This window comes from Daktulosphaira vitifoliae, unplaced genomic scaffold (assembly GCF_025091365.1).
Source record: "Daktulosphaira vitifoliae isolate Bord-2020 unplaced genomic scaffold, ASM2509136v1 Scaffold_3, whole genome shotgun sequence".
NCBI lineage: Eukaryota > Metazoa > Arthropoda > Insecta > Hemiptera > Phylloxeridae > Daktulosphaira > Daktulosphaira vitifoliae.
In genome coordinates this window covers 22382256-22403463 of record NW_026099574.1, presented here as the reverse complement: position 1 = coordinate 22403463, position 21208 = coordinate 22382256, and the positions used below count along the sequence as shown (strand labels likewise).

At 26.3% G+C, this 21208-nt stretch overlaps 2 protein-coding genes across 3 annotated transcripts; one reads left to right on the top strand and one right to left on the bottom strand.

The window, feature by feature from the left end:
• Nucleotides 1–3849: 3849 nt before the first annotated feature.
• Nucleotides 3850–7557, bottom strand: LOC126901386 (ras-related protein Rab-2A-like). Of its 2 annotated transcripts, XM_050677799.1 has the most exons (5): nucleotides 7213–7557; nucleotides 6392–6463; nucleotides 5260–5503; nucleotides 4729–4909; nucleotides 3858–4648 (listed from the first exon to the last, which is right to left on the bottom strand). In XM_050677799.1, exons 1-5 carry the CDS (start codon nucleotides 7271–7273, stop codon nucleotides 4565–4567), a joined length of 642 nt encoding a protein of 213 aa, XP_050533756.1. In that variant the 5' UTR covers nucleotides 7274–7557; the 3' UTR covers nucleotides 3858–4564. The 2 variants fall into 2 exon arrangements, with proteins under 2 accessions (XP_050533757.1, XP_050533756.1); XM_050677800.1 differs by lacking the exon at nucleotides 6392–6463 and having other exon boundaries at nucleotides 3850–4648.
• Nucleotides 7558–7603: 46 nt separating this feature from the next.
• Nucleotides 7604–15561, top strand: LOC126901385 (synaptic vesicular amine transporter-like). Its single transcript, XM_050677798.1, has 13 exons — nucleotides 7604–7838; nucleotides 8169–8263; nucleotides 9037–9133; nucleotides 9204–9382; nucleotides 11506–11589; nucleotides 11648–11833; nucleotides 12661–12701; nucleotides 12767–12826; nucleotides 13508–13657; nucleotides 13854–13997; nucleotides 14270–14456; nucleotides 15087–15220; nucleotides 15296–15561. Coding segments are annotated over exons 1-13 (1473 nt in total). The 5' UTR covers nucleotides 7604–7836; the 3' UTR covers nucleotides 15410–15561.
• The last annotated feature ends 5647 nt before the right edge of the window (nucleotides 15562–21208 follow it).

Here is a 21208-nt window from a genome sequence, read left to right as displayed (position 1 = left end):
TCCATGCTGTCATCAATGGTTGATTCTTTCCTAAATGGAAATTCAATTACATAACTAAAATGTAATCCATTGATTACATCCAATGATATCATAACCAATTATGATATCATGGTTCTGTCTATTGTCATTCACTACTATGAACTTTAAAGGTTCCTTAACCTCATCAATTTTAACTACAGCCGTAGTTTCCCCACCACTCACAGTATATTGGCTATTTCCGAATACCATGAAGTTTACTGTTATAAGTACCACTGGTAACTTATATTTATCCACCACAATGCATTTAATAAAAGAATAATTGCTCTTTGTATCTATTAAACCATTGACGGTGACAAGTTGGTCATTAATAGTTATTTCTTTTATATAATTCTATTGTCGGCTAATATTATTGTTTATTACTGTCACTTCCGCAGATGTTGGACATCACTCGCCATATGTCCTTCTACCGAACACTTAAAACATTTCCTCGGTCTCTCAGATTTATTACGATCATGGGTCATATATCTAACCTTATTCTCAGGCCTTCTGGTCACTTGCTATCGGTAAGTTTTTGTTCTGAACCACTTTGGTTGTGTCTTCACCAAAATTTGAACAATGTATTCTACTATTTCTGTTTTGTTCTAAAGTATTACCCACTTTTGCTGATCTAAGATTAGTCATGCAACACCAGGAAGTTAAATCTGAGAACAATGCTTTTTCACTGATATGCACCAAACCCAATGCATACATCGCCAACTCCTTCTGATATATGCCCAGAATGAAACAATCTCGGATTTCAGCAAATTCTATATTTAATGCCCGACACAATCTTATTTTGTCATGGGAATAATCCATCAGATGTTCCTCTCTTCCTTGAACGCGAAGCTGCATGACATCCCAACGTTCCGACAGTCTCATTTCACGTATAAATGAGCCTCTAAATATACTTTGAAAGTCTGACCAATTCAAAAATTCTCTGTCAATAAACCATTTTTTCGCTGCTCCAGTCAAATTGATCCGAATAATCTATAGCCTATATGACAGAGGCCACATATTTATAACTGTCAAATTCTCCACTGATCTAAACCAGTCTTCAGCCACGTGTGGCTCTTACCGGCCAGTGAACGGTCTCACAGACTGATTGAGATCCAGTATTACTCTATACTCCATTTGAGGTAATGGTTCTGTATTCACATACTTACTAGTTGCAACAGTGACTGTAGTCGATGTAGCTTTTTGTAGTACATCCACCTGAGCTTTCAGACTATTTACAAGTTTAATAAGTTCGGTGTATGTTGGTGTGCGTATTGATTACTCATCAGCCATTTTATTCGCTGGGAATTGAACACTCACGACTTATTTTCTTAGAAGAAAACAACTTCAAAAGAAAATACTTAAAAAAATATATTAGTAAATAAATAAATAACTGGTTTATAAATTTCATAAACCGTAAATGTCACTTCACACTTAAACAACTAATTTCTATAACCGTTAGTGCCCGAGAACCGAAAACAAATATTATCACTTATAATAAACAAACACGTTTTGATTCGCGTAATCAACCGTGGCCTGACCATCACTACACCGTGGTACTATAGCTCCAATCGACACAAGATCACGTAACCTCACTTTGACGCTCTTACACACGAGGTTACAAAATAACTGTATATTCAAATCAGCCACACGCGACAATCTGACAAATAAACCAAAAATATAATGTACCTGTTTTGCTCCGTACTCTCTTCCCACCCTTAACTCACAGGTTGGCGAGTAAGACCGTCACACAAGCACACACGCAAACTGTTTTTTTCTTCGATAGCCTGACAACTGCAGGTATCTTTCTCTCCTCTACGGATTATTGATAATAGGTTACATATGAACAGTGCTCGAATTGGGGGGGTGCGCAGGGGGACGTAGCTCCTCTACTTTTTTTTATTGTGACGGGAGGACGGTGGAAAATACCACCTTTTTTTTTTTTTTAAAATATTAGTATGATAATGAAATATGATTTATTAATAAATACTAAATAAAGTAATGAGTAAAAAAAAAAAAAAGGTCTTCAAAATGCTAGGGACGCAGTTTTCAAATTGTTAAGTTGAGCTCCCCTACTTATTTTTGGCCAATTCGAGCACTGCATATGAATAATCAATAAATATAATTAAATATTTTATAAATTAATATTTTTAATTACAAATAAGTTGAAAAGCTTTACTTTCTATACGCATTTTTAAGTTTTGAACCCCTCCTATATTAAGGAAAATAGTCCGATTTAAAAAAAAGTATATTGAATGAAAAAAATATATAAATATTACTTTTCAAAAAAAAATTGAATTGATCCATACATTTTTCAAAAAGTTATAGCATTTTTAAGTTAAAAATATAAAATATAAAATCGAGAATTTTAACACAAAAATAGCGTTTGGTTTCATTCTATCTCGACTAACTAATCAACCCTAATAATGTGTAAATATAATAACAATAAACATTTCCTTATAAAACTAAATTCTCTTTCCAACTAGTTTAACAATCTAACTAAAACTCTCATAATTATATCTTTAAGAGACTATACGACTTGACTATAATAAGGTTGCATTATACTTTTGAGATTATTTGACTAGTTTTGTATGACACTGAATTACAAATCGTAAAGACAACTCACCCACGAGGTATTGCAGCAAATCGTAAAGAGTATTTTACACATAATAAGCATATAAAATCGCTAGGGCCTTTATACAAAGATCACAAGGTACAGCAAAACATAAGAGTGATTAATCAATAAAATCGACTATAGTCTAATATGCACAATGAAACACGTAGAAAATGCTAATAATGCAGCAAAATATCAAGAATAACCATATCAATAAAAGACAATTTATTATTTTTTTATATTTGCAACTAAGTAGCTTTACCACAGAATAGATCTATTCTATTATTTAACAACAATTATAGCTTGTTTAAATATAAATTATTTAACATTCCCTCCAAAACCTTATTGATCATATCATATGTATGATATCACAACAGAATATTTCTGTTATCACTTGTTGTTGTCTTATACTGTATAGTTTTAATTACCAATTAACTGTATTTTAACATTTCAAGAATACAGTAAATTGTAAAATGTTAATTATACAGAATGTCAGAACTAACTAACCACGGTTATCATTTAGTTGATTTTTTTTTTACAAGGTTATGTTACAAATATTTTAATACATAGAGTGGGTATATAGTAAGGATGTGTGCAACTCGTACTGGTGTACGTATACTCACTTCAAAAAAACTACATAACACGATGATCCAATTATAACTGAAATTATTAAAGATGCTTATAAAATGATTTAAATATGCATAATTATACAATTTTTTAAATGTAATATATCGTTATACCAAAATTAATTTACCAAATAATTGTAAAAAAAAATTTTTATTTTTGCATACAAATTAATAGAAAAGTGAAGTTTAACATATTTTCTAAACAAAAGTTTTTATGATTTTCTTTATTTTTAAAAAATATTACGTATTAATATTAAACTATTTATTAATGTATATAATATATATATATAGCGTGGTGCAAAAGCAACATTTTTTTTAATAATGTTTTTTTTATACTTTTATAGTAATAGATATAATGCTGAACAATGTATAAAAATATATACAGCCATTTTATTTGAACATTAAATTATGAAAATGATTAAAGTAATAAACGTTTTATTATTAAACAATGAAAAATTATGGCTAACCTCAAGTAGTTGGTATAAAGACGAAAAAGAAAATGAGTATTTAATGATTTATTTTGAATAATAATGCGATGTTAGTAAACATTTTTTTTTTTTTTTAAATATTACATAATTGAGTATTATTAATTACAATGTTATGCTGAATAGATATTTAAGTACACCTAGTTATATAACCATATGTTAACATTTTATTCGATAATACATTATGATTTTTCAATGATAATATGAATAATTTTGTTTAAGTTACCTTTTCATTTGATTGATTAATATTTTGATAATTATCAGAATATATCAAAATATTTAATTTGATTGTTTAACAAATATTTTTAAATTAAACTTTCAAGGAGTCATAATTATGGTTGTCGTGGCTAATCATTGAGGAAACTAAGGAAATAAATCGTATCCATTAACATACAGATCAACAGAATGTTAATTTTAGGCAACTCGATAAATAATTTTGATTTTTTTTACGATAACTTAGCCAGGTTAAAATCATTAATATAATTATAGATGTTTATGTAATTAATTGAATTAGTATAAGTTTATGTCATTTTTTATTTCTAAAATCCTTGTTTATCAATAATTGTATAATAACTTCTGTATGTACTGATTTAAATTTGTAATTCTGATTTCTTATCTATTATCTTACCTGTATTGATTATGTAAACTGTTCTGAGCCCAATTCGGGCGTATGCCCATTAATAAATAAAAAATAAATAAATAAATACTCTTTTAAAGATATTTTTTAAGGAAAACTATACAAATATAATAAAATTTATAAAGATTGGCCTCTATTAAATAATCTATAAGTGTTTTTTGCTTTTAAATAAACTTTTAAATACTTAAAATTAATTAGAAGAGCAGCAATCGTTTGCATGTGTTTTTACCATTTCTGTCTTACTCATTTTTCGACCAAGACGCACTCCTGACATCTGCAATATAAATTATTTTTATCAATTCAATGATCAATAAATTTAATATTTTAAATGTTTTAAATAAAAAATTTTCTAACTGGACGATTGACATCAATTTCACCACTGAGCACCTTCCTATACAATTGTCGTGCCAACTCTTCAAAAACATCTGATACGTTGCTCGCGGTTTTTGCTGAAGTTTCAAAAAACAACAAGCTGTTACGATATGAAAATGTTTCTCCTTCAACTCGATCTACTTGCCTATTCAATTCTAGATCTCTATAAAAAAACTTATAATTGTAGAAAAAATATAACCTCAGATACAAAACTTAGTCGATGAGCAATTCTGAATAAGATTCTATGAATTATATTTATTTAAAGGTTTAGAATCGATATTACAATATCCATTAATTTAATAGATATACCATTTTAGGTTCTTTACATGTAAAGAGCTTTAAGCATACGCTTTAATCGGCACTCCGACTGCGCCTTTTATCAAATTTTAAAAAGATTCACATTGAATTTCGTGGAGTAATATAGGATTAAGTATATAAAAATCAATAGCTAATTATATACCGAAAACGCAATTTAAATCTTCAGTATTTTATTATACATGCAAGAGAATTTACGTTTTATTGCCGACTAAAGCAAATAACATTCTTGAACCAGAGTTGAGACGAGCTTCCTTTAACCATTCACTAACATGCAGAAAAGAATCTCGATTGGTAATATTATACACAAGTACGCATGCTGCCGCACCTGTGTAATACGACCTAGCAATTGATTTGAAAGCTTCCTGTCCAGCAGTGTCCCAAATAGCTATTTTTATTTTTCTGCCATATAATGGTAATGTTTTATGTCCGTAATCTACACCTGGAATAATTGTAGTCATGTAATATAGGGTACTGAATTGCTAAATAAAGTGACATATTTTAAAACTTAACTAATTGATTAAGCATAAAATTCCATTAAAACTACAGCACTAATTCGACTTTTGTTGATTAATGTTTTAAATATCTTCACCACAAAAATGTACTATATAATTAACACCATTTCGAATTTAAATTTTTTGTTTTATATAATGATACATATTATTTTTTCTTATTATTGACTAATCCTTAAGTTCAAGGTGCCATCAATGATAATATTGATGAGCTTAAGTCAACAATATTCATTGATTTACTAATAAACATAGTTAGTGCTGTGTAAATTGGTATATCATATAGTAGTATACAATCTGTTAAAATCAGAAGTTAAACTTATAAAAAAAATAATGTTTTTTTACAATTCATGATTTTTTTTATTTAACACTTTAGATTATCAAAAAACAAGTTAATTATTTATATTGTATTATGAATGAATTAATACTCGTTTTACCCTTAGAAATAGAAATCTAATTAAATAAATAAACATTCAGTTTTTTCCATGTTTACATGTTTACAATCTATAAAAAAAAAAAAAATGTAAACATGGATATATTCTCAAGCACTTCAAGCAACAAGACAATCCATGAAAGTTTTAACACATTCATTCAGTTTTTTATATAAATTGTAAAAATACTATTATTATTACTTATCAGTATATATTACAATTAGGACTGGAATAAAACCATGTTCCTAATGGGAACCCGAGATCTAATAATTTATGATGGACCCAGAATACCATCCCATACTGGCCCTCTTTTTAATCCGGGTTTGATTATATAAGAATAATAAAAAATAAAATTATAATTAAATAAAACATAAATCAACTCTTATTTACCAATTGTTGTTAGTTGTTTAGTATCAAATTCGTGATAAAGAAACTGCCTGGTTATGCATGTTTTTCCTACACCTAAAATTATAACTCATCAGGTTAATTTATAATCTTTTTTATGGACTTATTATTATACAAAATGATCCGTTTGTTTTCAAAATAAGTTCCATATTTAAATAAAAATGGTTTTATTTAATTACATAAGTTACATGAATTTTTTGTTTTATCAACTGTTAATTATTTTTTGTAATCATCACATATAACTTATAGAGGTTTCAACTTAATTTTTTTAAATGTCAATATCAATATTTCATTAACTTATGAAATAGGAAATAATCTAATTAAGAAAATAACGGGACGATAACAACTTTAGGACCAGTATTTCAGAAGTTATGACGATTTTAAAATATAGACGGGAGTGAGGCGCGGGTATGACTATTTTATAGATATTTTTCGGCTGAACTTATCCTCCGCTCACATATAAAAATGTTAATAACTTTTGAAGTAATAGTCCAAAAGTTATAATCAACTTGTCGTTTTCTGAATTAGAATATTATTCGTTTCCTATTTCTTAAGCTAATTAAATAAATATGTAGTCATATAAGAAAATTAAGTTGATACCCCTGTAAAGTATTACAAGGGATGAAAAGTAATTAGTAGTTGATAAATAAATATATATATATATATATAACTAAAGAAACTTCAAAAGTCATATAAAATAAAAACTCAAATGAAAGACACATAAGAGAATCGTTTTTTTTTTTAATTGATCTTAACTTGTTATAAATAACTAAAAAATGTTTAAATATTTGAGTTTAAATACTTACCGACATCACCCACTACGATGTATTTAAATAAATAATTGTAAAAATCATCTCGGTTAGCCATCTTTAGCACTGACTAAAATTATGTTCGTTAGCTGTTAAAAATAACATTTATTAAATTTCAAAAATTAAAGCATTCGTTGCAAACATAAATATTATAAAACCAAGTAAAATTATTCATTTAATTTTTTGCTACCGAACTCTTGCAACAATTTGTTGTTTATGGCGCATGTAACACACATGACTAACTACTAAAACAGAATAAAATAAATAATTATGTTCTCATAATTTGTTGACTTTTGTGCATTGAGATAACATATTATACAAAGAGTTGGGTCCAATGATCACTAAGTAATTTATTGAGACGAACATTATGCGATGTCTAGTAAACACCCTTTTTACTGAAAACAATTCTTCATGTATCAAATTCAAAATGCATTCATGCTGACAAGAGATAAAAATAACTACAAAATTGGTTGTTACTATGACAACACAAGACCATGTGGACAAGAAGATTTATATTATTTTTCTAATACACCGGTAAATTGAACATCAGTAAGCCCAGCAAACCCTTGCAATCATAGTTCATTTACATGTTGTGCGCCTTACATTCAGGGTCTAAGTGCAATGTAAGTATGATGATGATTATTAATATAGAAGCGTTCAATTATATAACTCAATTTTTCATTAAACGCGTAAACATTCATACAATGAAAAATGCATTCAATATTTATTTACTAGATGTAAGGTACCATTTTAATTACGTCAAAATAAACAATTAAAAATTTATTCAAATGATTATTTAATGAATCTTGTTTTATAATTATAGTAGGCTCGAAAAATTATTTTTTAATGATTCTATTTTGGTCAAACAAAAAACAATGAAGAATTTAGTTTGATAAAATAAATTTTTTTTAATTTAAACATTATTAATCTTAACGTGTTCATGATATTTGCAGGTCTCTTCTTTCAAGTTTCGTAGAAAGCGATCTAGGAGTGATCATTATCGTCTACTTATCTATGTTTTTAGACAATGTACTGTTGACCGTTGTTGGTAAGATATCAATAACTTACACAATGCTATTTGATAAGTTAAATATTATAATATTTATATACACATGTTTTAGTAAATTAATTTTTTTTGTAGTCTTCATAAATTGAAATAATTTTAGTAAAACAGCATTTTAGGGATAAAAATATAAAATAAACAAGATCACAAAACTTTACAAAAAATGTACAACTCAAACAAAACATATTCATATCATACAATAAATTCAGTTAATATAATAGTTTTATAAGTTACAGACAATAAAATACTTATACTCCAAGAATGACAAACCGTCATAGTTATAAACGTTTTCGATAATTCATAGGAATTACTGAAAACATAAAATAGTACCGTAGAGGACTTTTACCCACAGTCTAAATAAAATCTAATTGAATCACAATATTACAAAGTTTTAAATATATTTCATTATCGTCGCCAAACTCAACAACTATAAAATTGAATGCTATTTTTTCCCACTTTATTTGTCTAAATTTGTATGGATCATAATGAATAATTAGAAGGCGTAATACTCACAAGTCTCTGATTTTAAAAGTTTCGCTGACATATATTTAAATAAGGAAACTAATATTCATCATCGAACACTTTAAACAAGAATTTAACATTTTCGATGCTAAATTATAGTATATAAAAAAAAATAACATTTTATATAAAATATTTTTTTTCCTGATATCTCATAGAGAATTATAAATAATATATTATTATCATTTAATTAAATTTTCTGAAAATTAAATTGAATTCACTAATTGGCATTAATTTAGTGCCAATTATTCCTGAACATCTATACAGTCAATGGAACAGCAATTTATCTAGGGCAACTAACTTGAGTAAATCCGATCAAACGTCACTTTTAGCCAGGTAAATGATATTTTATTCATTGTATTATTAAATATACAAATTTTTAAGAAAATTGTTACATTGTAATTAGTTCTTTGGTAAGAATGAAACAAAGTCTGGACAATGAAAATGAAACGATTGGATTATTATTGTCTTCAAAAGCAATTGTACAACTCTTCATGAACCCTGTAGTTGGTGTTTTAACTTCATATATTGGATATAATTTGCCAATATTTTTTGGATCTGTTTTGCTAATTATTGTATCAGTGTGTAAGTCTAAAATCAGTTTACAATATATAACAGCATAATTTTAGTAGATAAAATAACTTAACTTATGCATAGAAACTTAAGAATTTTTTGAACTTCAAAGTACTTTAATAGTTTATTTTTTAATGCTATACTCATGAAACTAATACTAATTTATTACCTGAAAAATTCTTTATAGTCATGATATAATAATTTTATTGTTACTAAAACATAACTTTTAATACTTAAATTTATGTTGAGAATCATAACTTTCCAGTGAATGGATAGTAGAATAATATTTCATCAAAAATTACGATAATACAGTAGAATTAAATTTAAAATACTTCTTTGTTAGAAATACTATTAATTACAACTCCCTGCTCTTATATTAATCAATTTATTATTTAAATACTTCATGGTGTTCCTTCAATGTAGATGTTAGCCTAATAAATTCAATAACATAACTTAAGCTTTGTAGTTTTTAATTTTTTTAAATACTTTTTGAGAATATGAGTTTTATTTTTAAGCTGAAAGTATATTAATTTTACGTTGTATATAAGTAAAAATTTTTAACAAATTTACTGTTTAAAAACAAAGCAAATTATAATATCCTCATATTTTATAATACTAAATTTAATTTATGTTTAATTAAAGAAAAATAGAAATTTTACACTTTTAAAGTTTTTTTTATTTTCAGTAACTAACTTAAGTTAGTTACATCTAATTTTTCATTAATTTCAACGATTTACTATCTTAACAATCTCGATTGAAAAAATCTGAAGGGTCCTATACAGAATGTTCCAAGAAGCTTTGACAAATCTAATAACATATGATCAACTATATATTTTGTGTTACTTTTTTTTAAATTACTTTATACTTTAATACTATGAGAACATCATCAACATTTTTTTTTTATAATTTATAGAAAAAAATAATTTTGTTTTAAATTTGCAAAAAATTTAAAAGAATGATCTAGATAGTTAATTTATAAAGTAGATATTAGAAAAAAAAATAGTAGCAAAATAATTTTGTAATGTTTTGTATTAATATACAGTATTTTAAATTTTATAAAAGTTTGAATATTTTCATGTTTATTATACGGTATCAGAAGTTAGTATATCTAAGTAAGAAAAAGATAGATACTTTTAAAACACATTTTGACATTAAGTACAAGTTAGAGTTTCAAAGTGATTTCCATCAAAATTATTATTGTTTAAATGAGCGCCTGTAATTGAAACAATAATAATTTTCATAGATAAAAATTGAAGACCTATATCTAAAAATTAGCGCAAACAGATTGCGTTTTCTTCTGTTCTTTTTTGTATACATAAATTTGGTACCATAAAACAATCCGTAATTACTACTAAACATTAATAGAATATTTTTCAAGCATTTATTTTTTCTTAAAATCTACCATAAAAAATTGGATTTAATCAGTCTTGATTCTTGTCTTACATTTCTTACAAATTAAAAAAAATAATAATAATGTTTTTAATTAATTAAAAAAATATTATATTTATTGTACCATGGTAAAATAATAAATAAATAAATAAAAAGTATTACAAATAGTCGGTAGATTTAAAGTTATTACATTTATGAATTATTATGAACCGTCATTGTAGACTTGTTTATTGTTTATTTTCTCGAATGTTATTAAATTTGACACATTTGTATAATATCAATCAAATTAATATCTTTTGCTTAAAAATCGACATACATGGTATTTTAAAGGGAATTAGGGGTACAATAGATGGGAATTTTGATCTTTTTTGTACTAATGCCTAATTACTACAAACTAATTGTACTCCTAATATTTCATTAATTTTGCGCTTGTAGTTTTTTAAAAATTGTTGAACATTCGTAAGATTAACTGGTTTGTTCCTTTATAAACTAGAGATAGAATAAATTTTTAATAAAATCTTCTTTTGCAGCTTTGGGTACAAACATGAGGGATTAATAAAAAAATCTGCAGTTTAATTGCTCCCCTGATTATTACAAATACTTAAAAAACCTTCAAGTTGTACAAAGTATAATAAGCGTAATAACGGTAGAATGTTGTTTATTTTGTTTTTTAGCTTAACTCACAGACGACCTGTTTGATTACAACTAACTAATTATATTTAAAATGTTTCTTTTAATTTTTATAGTATTTGCGTATGGTGAATCTTTTGCTTCTTTATTAATAGCCAGAAGTCTTCAAGGTACTGCTTCTGCACTTATTAGTGTTTCTGGTAAAAAGATACGTATTTATATAACATATAATAGAATACTAACTTATTTATTTTTTAGGAATGTGTTTAATAGCAGATCAACAACATATGTCAGAGTTAAGACGCAGTAAAGTCATGGGTCTCATAATGGGAAGCGTTGCTTTAGGAGTATTAATCGGTTATCCATTTGGTGGAATACTTTATGACTTAGTTAACAGACCAATGCCTTTTATTATCCTTATATGGGCTATAACTTTTAATTTAGGTATGTAAATAGATGACCTAAATGGCTTCAAGATATTACAAATAAATTAATCAATATATTTAAGATACATAATATTAAATTTAATATTTTCTCCTTTTGTGTAAAAGACTTTTATTAGGGTTATCCCGGATAAATTCTGGAGAATTGGAAAATTCTGTCTACTAAAAAATTGCTATTTACTATTGATTTAACAAATAAAAAATATAAAACCACAATTTTTTTCTATTTATTTTAAGGTTTTTTTTAACTCTAGAGCATCAAAAAAAGTAAAATCAGTTAATATCTTCTCACATAACGATATATACATGTATAATTACATATAATAAAAAAAAATGGTACACAAAAATGCTATATTATTGTATGAATGTAGTGAATACAACACTACTATTAAAATAATATTTAGATTTAAAGTTAATACAACATCAAAGCTAAAAAAATCGAGCCAATTAATTAGTCAATTCATTAATAATTACACACATTGAATTAAATGGAATTGTTTTAATTTTTTTATGGCTGAGTGGTAAAACAAAATAAATGATTGCAATGGCTTATTTTCATAAGATAAATTAGATATATACTACTAATTTCATAAATACACCCGAGTGTAGCATTTTTGACTACACAATAACGCCTTATAATGACAATCGAACATATTTAATATTTACTAAAACCCATAGATATTTTATTCAACAGAACTATAATTTTTTATTTAAAATAATAAAATGACTATATTTAATTCCAAGTGAGAATTTCTACATTTTTTAAATAAAATTTTAATCATTAACTTTCAGAATTATTAATTTAACAATAATTGGCCTTATTTACAGGACTGCAATTATGCGTTTTGAAGTTTAATCCTGTCAAACAGGTAATATAAATTGTCCAATGAAATAAAATCAATATTTAGATTTTGATAGCATATCATATATTCAGGTAAAAAGATTCAAGGAAAAATTACAATTTCAACAACTACACGAGGAAAATAATTATGAGGTAACATTTTTTCATTATAGTACAATGATATTTTGTTTTTATTTTTATTTTTAATTATTCATAGATTATTTTTCAAACACTTTTTCAAGTCTGATATAATTATAATACAGAATGATTTCCTAACTACTCCTTACGAAATATCTTCAAAAACCTTAAAGTTAATTCTCAATTTTAATTTTTATCTATAATAATTCATTGTTTAGCTGCTTAAAACAAATAATAAATTTTCTACTCTCATCCCTTATACCCTAAACTTGTATAAATTTTTGCTTTTATACAGCAACCCAAATTTTTATTATAAAATCAGATTTATTGAATTGAAAACAGCTCAACAATAAACTATTATTGTTAAAAAAATTATTACCCTGTATTTAACATTACAATATATTTATGGAACGTTTAATTCTGTGGTTATTTTTCAAAATTTGATATGTAAATTTTAGATACTTTTCAGTAGATCAAAATCAAATTCAAAATATCGATGCCATCTTATAGAAATCGACATTCTTTAAATAAAAAAACAAACCTTCCTTCAAACAATTTGATCGTAATTTTTTCACATGAGATACAATCTTCCTTATACAAATTTGATAAAAAAAATCCATTTTTGTAACATATCAGTTTTGGATATAAGCCACAGGAATACAATTTTCATAAATAAAATCTATTGTTGCTTTATAGATATCACAATTTAATGGTGGTAATTGGAAAGATCTACTAAAAGACGGATATATATTGTTAATAACAGGCGCTATTTGTATAACATCTTCAGCAATGGCTACATTAGAACCATTTTTACCGATTTGGTTGATACAAATCATAAACCCACAAGTAATTTAATTATAATAAAAAAAAATTAAAACAAAGGGCGTTTTTATCCATAAAAATATTTATGTTATTTTTTCTTAGCTCATAGTTATAATAACTTATATTAAAAATATTTGAATTTTTTTAAAAAAATTCACAACAATAATTTAATATATATATTATTTTATTTTATTACATGATATTATTAAAAATATTTAAGAAATGGCAACTGGGAACCGTTTTCATTCCCGATAGTCTCGGTTATTTAATCGGCACAAATTTTTTTGGAAGTTTGTCATATACAGTAGGAAGATGGAGAATGGCTGTTTTGGCTACACTTTTAGTTGGTATATCAGCAATTTTAGTAAGTAAATTTAAAATAAGTCCTCATATATAACTTTTATTATAACAACTTTCTTTTAAATTCTTCTAATATCTTCTATGATCCAAGTCAATTTTTAATTTGAATCGACAATAAAAGGTCACAGACCAACCAAACCCTGCCATTTTCGTTGGTGTATTATATTTTATTGGATGAATATGTATTGTAAATATTTATGATCAATATGTAAAATAATCAAATATATCATGGTAGATATAATATATTAAATTTAATTTAATCAAACTTATATTTAGATTCCATCTACGACAACGATGTTAGGACTAGTATTCCCTCATTTTGGACTAGGCTTGGGAATTGGTGTTGTTGATTCGGCTTTGGTACCAATGTTAGCCCATCTAGTAGATTCCAGACATCCAAGTGTACATTATGGATCAGTATACGCTTTGCAGCAAACAGCTGTTAGTTTAGCTTACTTCATAGGTGAGTTGAATTTAAGAAAGTTTAATTTAAACTCATAGAATTCGTTAACATATTTTTGAACTACAATAAAATTTCAATAATTTAATTTTTGAATTGTACTTTTGATAATATACATATATAAATAATATGCAAATTAAATCATAATTTATACAAATCAATAAAATTGAATTTGTTACATTGATCCCAATTTTTTCATTTGGCAATAATTAATTATATAACAGATATAATTTAAGGGGCGTGGTGTGCGCGCGCTGGTCACACTAGTTGTTAACAGTACTCTAGTGTTAAGTTGCGCCTACCACCGTAGATGAACGGATGGGTGACCATGCGTACGCTTCTACAGTGGCGAAAAAAAGCACCATGTGTCCCAATGCAGAAGGCAACGGAAAACCACTACACTTAATTTCCCAGGATATAAAAACTATGACAAGGCTTAGCCTTTAGAAAAAGAAGAGATATTTGAGAAACATATTTAGGAAATTTTTAGAAAACTAGTAGATATTTGGTTCTGGTAATTTCTTCATTACTATGAATATTGTATTAGGTTCTTATTTTAATGAATAAACTATAAAATAATCATGAACAAAAATATCAAACAAAACAAATTTTAAGTATCCAATATTATTTTAGGTCCAGTTATAGGAGGAAAGTTGATGAAGACCATAGGATTCGCTTGGTTAATGAGGACTATTGGTATTTCTAACGTATGCTATTGCTGTCTACTTTTATTTTTAAATAAATTATCAAACAAAGAAACCACCAATGTAAGAAGAAAACTAAAAAAATTCAATTTTATAATTATTTATTACATAATTTAATATTTTACCCTATTGATATAGATTGTAACTAATGGAAAAGGTGTAATTGACTACAACTCTACAAGCAGTATTCCAACATTGAAAATAAAAATTAATAGTTCTTATAAAAAATTAGAAATTTCAGAAGAAGACTAAACATTAAATAAACTTAAAAATGTTGTTAAATTACTGTCAACCATTAGCTGCAGGAATAAATTGTAAAATTATTATAACTAATCATTTAATTAATATGTATTTATTATTCTAATCAAACGTTGTGTATTAAAATATTAAAAAATAAATAAAATATATCTAATTTCTTTTAAATCGAGTGATGTTAAATTCATTTACAGTATTGCTTACATAATATATATATATCAACATGAAAATATTAAAAAGCAATAAAAATACAAAATCATAAGAAGTCATAAAAATTTTTAAATATTAAGAAGCCATAGATATGCAAGAGTTCAAACTTCAATCAAAATGAACACTTCTAAATATAATCAAATCGTTTCAAATTTTATAAAAATTATTTTTACACAAATTATAATGAAAATAAATAAACTTAAAGTATTGATAAATTTTGATTATTTATTACATTGATTATGAAAATATATGTTCGCTTACAATAGAACCATTATTTTCACATCTTTCATAGATTTATTTCTTCATAAAAATAATTGAATAAAAGTATTGCCTCAGGTCAAAAAATTTACATCATAATAAATATATATAAGATTATCTAAATAATAATCATATATAAAGACAAATAATTTCGATTCTTTAAATTTTAATCATTTTTAATTTTAAGTTCTGTTATATGAAAACATTTTTTAAATATTGACTATCATTTGGGTAATATTGGAAATCAGTGGCCTCTACGCCTCTTTACCTCTCTCTACGCTAATGTAAACAATTCTGAACGTGATATAATAAGTCTAGACATGTTAAAAAAAGTAGTTTTTTTCTCTAATTATTTTTATTTTTTTATCATTAAGTTATTAATAAAATATTTTACATAAATATTAGAAATTTCAGTTTATATATATAAAATGTTAGTTTATATTAAATTATTTAAAAAATATTAGTTACATAAATATTTAACTAAATTCAGCACTTCTTACTAGACTTATTCACCCCTAAATTCTATTTCCATAGTATCTAAAACAAAAAACAAAAAAAACCCAGCACAGAGGGGTCGTGGCATAATTGGGCCCAGTATAGATGATATTTGACAGTGATTAAAATTACTATCATAAAAAACGCTTCGATGCAAATCTATAAATAGTGTTTAATTTAAAAGAAAAAGTTTGTCAAAAAAGTAGGTCAAATGAGAGCTGAGAAAATTAATGATAGCTACAAAAAAAAACCACATAGTAAAATAATATTAATATGAATTTCTTCTCACAAGAGGAGACTACAGTAATGGAATCCTTGATATTTATTGAAGTTATTGAATCTAAATGAGATAAAAATCAAATGAGTTAAACATTTTTTTTTAACTCAAAAAAAATTTAAAAAAAATTCAGTGCCATAGTCGAGAAAGACCCAAGTGTTACGGTCTCAAAAACCGTACGTCGCATTCGTAATTTAATAAAAATGGAAATTTAGCTAGTTCAAATTTTAAAGTTAATTTTCTTNTTAGCTAGTTCAAATTTTAAAGTTATTTTTCTTGACTTCAAAGAAACAAAAAAAATTAAATATGATTAATTTTTTATACTATGTCATTTAGATTGATATAATATTTATGAAAATCAGTGTAATCTTCTTATAATAAAATAAAATACAAAATCAAGAATTTTAACACAATAATAGCATATTTTTAAATACGGTAGCTATTTTGACCATGTATTCTCCTAATAAGATATTTTAAAATAAAATAATATTTTTGTAGATAAGGCATAGATGGGACAAGTATAGATGATATTTGACAGTGATAAGAAATAAGAGTTGATGTTGCTTTTAGAATATTCCACCAATTTCTCTAAAGGAAACACTATCTACAGATTTGCATCGAAGCGTTTCTTATGATAGTGATTTTAATCACTGTCAGATATCATCTATACTTGTCCCATCTATGCCTCGTCCACAATGTGCCTCGATCCCACTGTGCTACCGTTTTTTTTTTGGTTTTCCTCTACCTATTCTTCCTTCAACATTCATTTCCATAACTATTCTTACAGCTTCCGATTCTTTTATCCTCATAACATGACCAAAACATCTAAATCTAAATCTATTTTCTCTCATATTATGCTCGACATGTTTGTTCCTTATTCTATCTTCTCTAGTCACTCCACTTGTCCATCTAATCATTATCATTTTTGTTACACTGATTCTTTACTCTATTCTCTTGACAGCCGCTCAATACTTTAAATTACAGTTCATAGATGGTCTTACTACAGTCTAAAATACTTACATTTCAGCCTCTTTGGAATCCTCTTATTGCATAAAACCAGGCATTTCTCTCCACTTCATCCACTCAAACTTTTTTTTATGTCCTACATTCTCATCAATACCAGTTCTTTTGCACAATTGATTTTTAATATTTAAAACTTTCCACCTCACCTATCATGTTTTCGTTTATTGTCACTAATCTCCTCATTTCGCCTACCTCGTGTTCTCCTTTGTCAAACTCGTACTCTATATACTCTGTTTTACTCCTATTTATTCTTAAACCCTTTTATTCAGGAGCTGATTTCCACATCTCTAGCCTTTGATTAATTTCCTCCCTTCTTTCTGCTATTAAAACTATATCGTCAGCGAACAACGTGCGCTCTGGCTACTCTCCTTGTGTTTCTCTAATAATTTCATCCATCACTATAGAAAATAAGTAAGGGCTTAAAGCAGAACCTTATTGCACTCCTACTCTTACCCTAAGACTTTCTGTTACTCTTTCTACAGTTTTTGCCCGGGTACAAGTGCCATGTAACATATCTCTATTATATATTAATGTATCTTTCAGGACTCCTATTCTTATTAATGCGTACTTTAAAACCTCTCTCAGTAATTTATCATACGTTTTCTCCAAATCTATAATTACCATACACAGCTTTTTCTTCTTTTCCTAAACTTTTCTATTAGTAGCCTCACACAAAATGGCTCCATTGTTGACTTACCTGGCCATAAATCCAAACTGATTTTTAAATACCAATATCTCATTTCTTATTTTCTTATCTATTACCTTTTCCCAAATTTTCATACTATGTCTTGTAAATATTATACCTCTACAATTTCCACACTCAAGTATATCTCCTTTACCTTTAAATATCGGCACAACAATACTATTTTTCCATTCATTTGGGATTTTCCCCTCAAATAAGATTTTATTTAAAAGATCCTTCAATCACCTTATATAGGCCAACACCGCCTAATATTTTTCATACTTCTACTTGCACTTAAACTGGTCCTACTGCTTTATTCTTTTTCGTTAATGCCTCCCATACCTCTTTCTTACTAATTAAGTCTATCAGTTCCTCCTCCAACGTGATATCCTCTAATGTCTCTTTTGGATACTCCTCAATCAGTAATTTTTCAAAATACTCTTTCCACCTTTTTTTCACATCATCATCACTTGAGAGTACCCTATTATCAACACTTTTTATACACCTTATATAATGATAATCTTTAGTCCTTTTCTCTCTTACTTTTGCAAGTCTATAGATTTCTTTCTCGCCTTCCTTTGTTCCTAGCCTACCATACAACTCATCATACCTCTTTAACTTCGCCTTACTTACTGCACATTTGGCTTCTTTACACAAGCGTTTATACTCCATTCAATCTTCATTCCTTTTGCTCTACTGTCATACTTTGAATAGTTTTTTCTTACTTTCTATGATTTTTTGATCGTCCTCATCCCACCACCAGGTTTCTTGTTTCCTGGCATTCTACTCCTACTCTCATCAAAGGAGATTGCAGTATTCTTTTCACAACTAGCAAATCTATTCCACACATCATTTATGTCTCTCTCAACATTCCCCGCCGTCCTCTCTCTTACCGTCTTTAAAAAATCTTTTTCATTTTCCCCTTTCAATTTCCACCACCGGATGGTCGATTTTTCACCTGTGTTCTTTCTATTTTTGTATATTCTTTTTACACTACACCAAAAATTTATTACCATCAGTCTATGTTGTAAAGTTACACTCTCGCCTGTTATAACTTTACAATTTTTTACTCGCTATATGCTCTCCCTTTTTCACATAACATAATCAATCTGTGATCTATTACTCCCACTCAATTATTTCTGGTCCTTTTTCTGGTTGTTAGCTATGTCTTACATACATACGCTATAATAGATCTTGCTATTACTTTGTAAACGTTTATTTCTTTGATATTAGATTTGAAAAAAAGCACTTAGACAGTGCATGTAAACACTTATAACCTGCTACAACACGTTTATTAATCTCATCAAAATTGTTGTATTGGCTATTCAGTTTTGTATCCAGATACTTAAAACTTTGTATTTTATAAATTATAATTATAGTAAAAATTAATATAAAAAGTCATATCTTTGTTCTACTTTATATTTATAAATAATTAATTTAAAGAGTTTTAAAGAGTGAAATAACAAACGTTCTTCTATATACAAAAAAAAATTAATTAGATAAATATTATCAATTTAAAATAATTTAATAAACTACAGTAAATTATTTTTATTTCAAACGTTGTCATCATGAATATTTCGCTATCTCGAATCTATTTATAATCCCTTAAAAATTATAATTACACACAATAAAGTTTTACTCTCGATAACTCGTCATAAAATTAATCGTTTTTCGTTATCTCGAATACATAAAAATATTATTACTACTACAACTAAAAAAAACTAAATATAAAACTAGTAGTGATTATCTTTCCAATTAGAAGAAAAGACATGATGTAGATTATCAAAAATTTTTGTAGAAGAGCATCAGAAACACAAATAAGCGTTCAAACTAAAATGCAAATCTCCCTAAAATTTAGCAGTTTTTTTCCAAATAATATGAAACGGGCTTACTTTTTATATGCTTACCCGATAAAACTTTAATTTTTAAGAAAAATGAATTTTTGATGGAAAAATACAGCAAAGAACTTCGCTCTGAACAATTATGTTAAGAGCTAACACGACTAATACCTACTGATAAATTAAAATTATTTATCATTGTTAAAGTTATGAAACATTATTTATAAGAATACTCAATGAGATAAAAATGTCTGATAAAGAATGTAACCCCGCAGACATAAATTACTTATAAATTACAATAAATCCTTAAGCACTTCAAGCAACAAGACAATCCATGAAAGCTTTAACACATTCATTACAATAAATTACTTTATAAAAGCCGGTTTTAGTTAGAAAACTCAATTATTCCAAGTGAAAAATTGAATTTTATTACTGATCATCTTAATTTAGATAATAACACATAATATAGAAATAAATAAAAATGACGATACCCGTAAAAAAACAATCTTGACTAACAAATTGTTTACAATAACTCCTGTATTATAAAAAAAACAACTATTTTTTTTTAATTTGACTAAAACTCGATATTTTAAATTTTTTCTGTCCCTTAAGATTTGACACATAATTATTTCAATTCCGATATTTTCATATTTGTAAATGAAATCGTATTTCCTTATCAATAGACACGCCTCTTCTTCCACTCAATAATTACATTTCTATAATTACTACAGATCATATCTTTTGTTCCAACAAGTCACACCCCTCCTTCACTCAATGTAAATATATATGCTTTGACTTAAGAATTTAAGCATAAATAATTTTAATTATTACAATGTGGTGGTGTTTATTTTGTATAAATTAAATTACTGGTTTATTTATATAAACATTTTTCTCTAATCCAGAAAACATTACTACAAAAAAATAAAACTATATTTTTAATTTTTCAGAAAATTAAAAACTTACACTTACTTCAAGCTACAATATTTATTTTAGCATTACAAATATTTAAAAAA